Below are 6,265 nucleotides of genomic sequence, written 5' to 3' on the forward strand. Positions count from 1 at the left end.
GAAGGGTCTGCAGAAAAGGTTAAGTTTTGAAAAGAGAGAAAGAGAAGCTTAATCAGATGAACCAAATTGCGTATAGTAGACAGATATGGGCGTCATGTGTAGCTCATTTTCACTCTGTTATGGGGAAAAAACGATCGTAGTATTTAAAATACAATTATTGACCCATCTTCTCTCAGTTTATATCAAAGAAAAAAGCATGTGGTCAAGAGTTTAAGGGTGATGAAGAAGAAAGAAGGGTAGCTGCTGACGAAACACAGTCAAGTAACGGTGGTGATTTGTTTTTGCGTTTGATGAATGATATCGTGACTGATGCTGATGGTAGTGTAACAATGATAGAGGTTGTAACTCACGTACGTTATATGTTCAAAACCTGTTATTTTCTTATTCTTTGTTTTCTCTCAATTCCTTATTCACTTCATTTAACAATATTCTTTATTTTATTTCAATTATTTATTTCAAAACAGCCAGTGGGTTTGGCTTCTTTAGATCATTTTCAAAAATGGACTAACCAAGGCAAATATTTTAATTTAGGAGAGTCCAAAATTCACCAAACTATTTTATACTGCCAAAATAGAAAAACTGAAACTCAAGGATCCTTGTACAACACAAAAAGCTGACGCAAACTAAATGAACCAAATATATGTAACTTATTTTTCAACTTTCTAAAAGAGTTTTAAGAAGTAGATGTAGGTTTTGCTTAATTTCAGTGCTGAAAACAATGCTCCAGGGTTAACCTATATGGCACCCGAGTGAGGTAGCTTTTATAGCTCGCACTCACTGGGTACCTAAACTATCTCAACAACAACATTAACATTAATCTTTACTATTAGTCTACCAGCTAGAAATCCAATAAAAAATACCATATTATAGGTAGCAATGATCACTCGGGTAATACTATAAGCTCATGTTTATGCTTGCACTTCTCAAGTACTGCAATGTTTTCCTGTTACTGAATAATATTTAATGTTTAAAAATTTCATGTATAAAAAGTCTTTTGAATTGTAAGTACTAACCAATAAGTGAAACCTTAAGTAATAAGTTTGAGTTACCCAGTTGAGAGATCCATGAGTTTAAGCATGTAGAAGTACTCTATTGGAGTGAAGTAGATTAGGAGCGTCGTATTTTCCACACATTTTTTAAGTATGATAGATATATATAGCATTCGCTTAATGTGAATACGTGAAAAAGTTGATGAAAAGATTTGGATACCTGGGAGAGAAATTCTCAGTATTTTAAACGCGATTATTCTCGTGGGTAAAAGGTACATAAATATTTTCCTATACATGGTGAGCATAATTTGGGCATGAAAACTACTGAGAGGGAAGAAAACAAGGAAGCAAGAAGGTGAAGAACGACAAAGTATGATGTATGTATGAAACATAAGAGAATGTCAAATTGAAAGCCAAAAAATAAATCATATTTTTTACACGAGCAACTTTATTCCAAGTTGCATGTTGCCATCCATCACATTTTTCTTATTTTCATGTTTGGGGTCCTACCCTACATATTCCTTTATTCTATTAAAAAAAAAAATTCTTGTTGCGGTGGTTGCCCAAGCCAAACATGAAAGAGAAAGGGATAAAAGTAAGATAAAGAGAGAGCTGGCTATGTATGTATGTATGTATCTATAGAGAGAGAGAGAGAGAGAGGTTAATTTCGGCCATGGTCCATGGTTGTTTCAGAGGTGGTTTTCCATGGAGATTTTAAGGTCAGAGGTCGTAGTTGTGGATGTGGGCGTGCGCCCTTACTCTTCTAAGATGCCCACAACGTCCAACCCGGTGGGGCCCCTAAGTGATACCCGCATACACGTGGCCCCACTCTCGTTTTTCCCTCTACAGTTAAACTCTCTCTTCCTCCATCTTTCTTGGTAGGTGGCACTTCTCCCACCATAGTAAAACTAACCCCACATTTTCATCATATTATAAACAATATACCAATTGGTTATTGGTGTCTGGTGTCCCTTCAACCTTTAAAACAAACAAATCCATTTTTATTTTATTTTTTTTACCTTATTTCTTTAATACAATTAATTATCTGTGTGTGTATATGCTTTGGTCCTTTCTGTCCCACAGCACATATATATAGTCTCCCTTTACATACTCATCCCAGTACACTCAACACCACCTCATTATATCTCTCTTTCCTATCCTTCCTTCTAGCGTACCCATTTGAATGCCTTCTCTCTCTCTTCTCTTTGGGTCCCCGCTCAATCTAGAACCACTCTCTATCTAGTTTCTCTTCTTCCTATAGCTACCTAGCTTCCAACGATCGCTCTCCTGGTTACCCACCTGAATGCCGGAAAACATGAGCATATCTGTCAATGGACAATCTCAAGTCCCACCTGGCTTCAGGTTCCATCCAACCGAGGAGGAGCTTCTTCAGTACTACTTGAGGAAGAAGGTCTCTTACGAGAAGATTGACCTCGATGTCATTCGTGATGTTGATCTCAACAAGCTCGAGCCATGGGATATTCAAGGTCTGTCTCACATTCATCACTCTCTCCTATAACTTTTCATCTAGTCTTCACTACTAATGTCTGCCTCACGCACTCTTCCCATGGTTGTTTTTGGTCTTTAACTCACTGCTCTCTCCTGCTTTTCAATTCTACTCGCTTTTTCACCCTTCTCTCACATGGGGCCGAATGATACGTAGGAATATTCAATATTGCATCATGAGTCATGCATGACATGAATCACGCCACCATTTTGAGGGGTTTCTCTTTCTTCTTTTTGCAGAGAAATGCAAAATAGGAACCACTCCGCAGAATGATTGGTACTTCTTCAGCCACAAAGATAAGAAGTACCCCACAGGAACTCGCACCAATCGCGCCACTGCTGCCGGATTCTGGAAGGCCACTGGCCGTGACAAGGTCATTTACAGCAACGGAAAGAGGATTGGAATGAGAAAGACTCTGGTTTTCTACAAAGGAAGAGCCCCTCACGGCCAGAAATCTGACTGGATCATGCATGAATACAGACTCGACGACAACACCACCGGCGACACCAATATCGTAAGCAACTCCAACAAAACCAACTAGATAGTTAGTTAGTTATGGTCTGTAGTTTTACTACAATTTAAAAACGAGTCTACAAACTGCATGTGAAGCTGTGCAATGGTAGTTCAACTATTATGACATGTGTGTAGGAAGTTCGGCTGTGAAACAAACGTGTTTACGAATCTGTTTGTGACTTGACTTTAGGTGTCGAATGTGATGGGGGACGGCGGTCAAGAGGAAGGGTGGGTGGTGTGTAGGATATTCAAGAAGAAGAACAACCTGAAAACCCTAGACAGCCCGTTAGGTTCGGGAGAAGGTAGAAGGAGCCACCTGTTCGAGTCGTGCGACGAGGGAGCTTTGGAGCAAATACTTCAGCAAATGGGAAGGGGTTGCAAGGAAGAGAGCAGCTACGAGGGAAGCTACGGCTATGGAAGGTTGGGAAGGGGTTACGAGACAGGCGTGAACAATGACAGGTTCATGAAGCTGCCGAGCCTAGAGAGCCCAAAATCCACAAGCATGGAGAGTCAGCAGAACAACAACAGCAACAGTAATAATGGTGATAATAACAACGAGATGAACAATAATGGGTACCATCCCATTATTCCAGCAGACATGGGGACGGACAACGAAGGGTCATTCGCAACCCACCAGGTGAGTGGTGGTGACCCCAACATGGTTCACCCAATGGAGCCATCATCAGGTGGAGGAGGCCTCACCAACTGGGCTGCGCTGGACCGTTTGGTTGCCTCTCAGCTCAATGGCCAAACCGAGGCCTCTAGGCACTTCGCATGCTTCAACGACCCCACCATCGCCTACTGCACTCCCCACCATGATCTCCCATTGCCCACCCTCCGATCCTCATCAAATCCTTCATCAAACACCACCCTCACCAGACCTTCCGCTGCACCCGCATACATCAACCCCGCTCACGACTTCGCCAGCGAGATTGACCTCTGGAACTTCACCCGCTCCACCTCCGAACCTCTCTGCCACGTCTCCAACACCTCACTCTAGTCCATTAAACCAAACCAAATTAAATCACAATAATAATAAAAAAAAATAATAATAATAATATATATTTCCCAACCCCACCTCCTTCACCTTTTCCCTCCCCCATGTTCCATTGTTAAATATACAAATAATTAGTCCTTCGTCATATTTCATGTTTAATTAGTTCTTCTCTCCAGTCAGAGGATCATTATTACAGACTCTTAAACGTGATAATCCTCCTAGTATACATTTTACTTTGATTAGCTTAATTCAACTCTTGTTGTTAATTAATTTTCTATTGACAATTGTCTTTTAGTAAATCTTTTTTTCTCCATATAACTAGTCCATATTTATATATATATATATATTTCGTACACAAACGTGGTTACAATCGAGTTTCATCGAAATTAATTAACCTAACACGCATGGAATAATGGAACGGATATAAAGAAGAAAAGGTTGGAAGATGGGATGGCATTTTCAACCAAGGGTCTTTGCTTAATGACGATGTCTAGCATTATTTAATTTTGGTAAATATTTGTGCGAGGGGTGGTGAAGTTGAACGAAGAGTGTGATATTTTGGTAATTGTAAGCGCAATTATAAGAAGGGTTACTTTATTTGATCTGGTAAGAAGATGATAGGGTGGTGTTTGAATAATAATAATGATGATGATGATGTGGTGGTGGTGTTTGTGTCACGTGGTTTGTCGGTTTGTTGAAGGAAGGTGCAGAGGCCATGGCTGAGGTTGTCCTGTTGCACCAACACTCTCTAATTACCAAAAGGAAGTGCCCCGGGACATGGGCTCCGCTGATCATACATACTATACATGCATGAGTAGAAACAAACGCAATACTTTCACATCCAACGACCTACAGAGAGCGACACCATAAAAAGCCTCCATATAGCTTTAGCCAAGTCAAAAGATCAGAATCTCTCAGACATTCATAATTACGTAAGCTTTGCATATTCATTTCGTCACTAATCTCGGGGTAAAGGGTAAAAAAGAAAGGGACCGAGGGACCAGTGCTTTTTCAATTTTCATCAGACGCAAAATACTACTATCACATGCTTGTTTTTATTATTCTTTTCAAGAACTGTACTTCCAACTCCATGCACACAAAACCCCCCAAACAAAAATGTACCAAAATGCTTCTTCTTCTTGTTCCACTGTGTGCCACACCACGCCACACAGGGATATCTTCATTTCCTTTTCACTTTCTTATTTCCTTCTTTGGGAGGAGCCTCCATTTTCAAATTATCAAACGTAAGCCATAGGTAAGGGACTTGTTTGGATTTTTGGTCCACTCACTTTCTTTATCTCTTTCTCTCTTTCACACTTATACGTTCTTGTCGCCTCTGCTTAAAACTTTCCTGCCACACTATTTCTAGAAAAGGATCATCCATTTTTCATTTATTTATCCTCATCTCCATGAATAATACATACTCGTGTCAATCACTTCTTATTACTTCTAAGATCATTAACGTCTAAACCTCTCTTTCCTCGCATAGATCGACTGCGATATATATATATATACATAAACACTAAAATTAACAAGCAAACGTAGTAGCTGTTTTCTGAACTTGTTTCTATAACTAATGAGTTATATTCGTCTTCTACGGGAATATTGTGGGTTGGAAAGTTCATTAAAGAGTGAAATAACTGGAAGTTCATCATGCAAAATTAGCAGGGGCCCAGATGGATATTGTTTTGACGAAATAATAATAAAAGGTTATTGTTATGGTATTTAGTTTTATAATATAGTATTTGGAGAAGTGTGGTACGTTGGGTGGTGAAAAATATGCGAAGGATAATGATAAGGGTAAGCAATAGATTAAGAATAGAATGGATTCCGGAATTTAAGGCCATGCCACCAACCACACTACAGAGGGTCTTTACGTTCGTTTATTGGTCGAATTATTTGATAACGACCCAATCATCATCTCAGCTACCCCTAATCTCTGTCTCCCTACACTCTACAACTTCTTCAATACTGTTTATTACTAATTTCTTTTCTCCCATTTTTTCATTTTTTCCTCTTTCGTTTATAATATATACATATATATACTACTTCATCCCTAAGTATCTAAATATAAATATTATTTTCAAATTTCCATCTCTTTTTCTACCGTGTTATTTTCTTATTGTCTCTTACATTAATACTTTTTATAAAAACATTCATATTTTTTTAGTTTGCAACTGATAAATGTTATGAGCAATCTTGTAAAGATTGGAGACTTGAAGGTTTAGTTTTATAGTTTAAAACCTCGTCTTTTGTTAT

The 6,265-nt window shown here is 38.9% G+C and overlaps 1 protein-coding gene across 1 annotated transcript; it reads left to right on the forward strand.

The window, feature by feature from the left end:
- Positions 1 to 2,105: 2,105 nt before the first annotated feature.
- On the forward strand, positions 2,106 to 4,305 carry LOC124841794 (NAC domain-containing protein 43-like). The gene is made up of 3 exons (XM_047318134.2): positions 2,106 to 2,476; positions 2,736 to 3,010; positions 3,200 to 4,305. Exons 1-3 carry the CDS (start codon positions 2,293 to 2,295, stop codon positions 4,007 to 4,009), a joined length of 1,269 nt encoding a protein of 422 aa, XP_047174090.1. The 5' UTR covers positions 2,106 to 2,292; the 3' UTR covers positions 4,010 to 4,305.
- The last annotated feature ends 1,960 nt before the right edge of the window (positions 4,306 to 6,265 follow it).

Source organism: Vigna umbellata, chromosome 9 (genome assembly GCF_029865625.1).
Source record: "Vigna umbellata cultivar VRB3 chromosome 9, Vumbellata_1.0, whole genome shotgun sequence".
NCBI lineage: Eukaryota > Viridiplantae > Streptophyta > Magnoliopsida > Fabales > Fabaceae > Vigna > Vigna umbellata.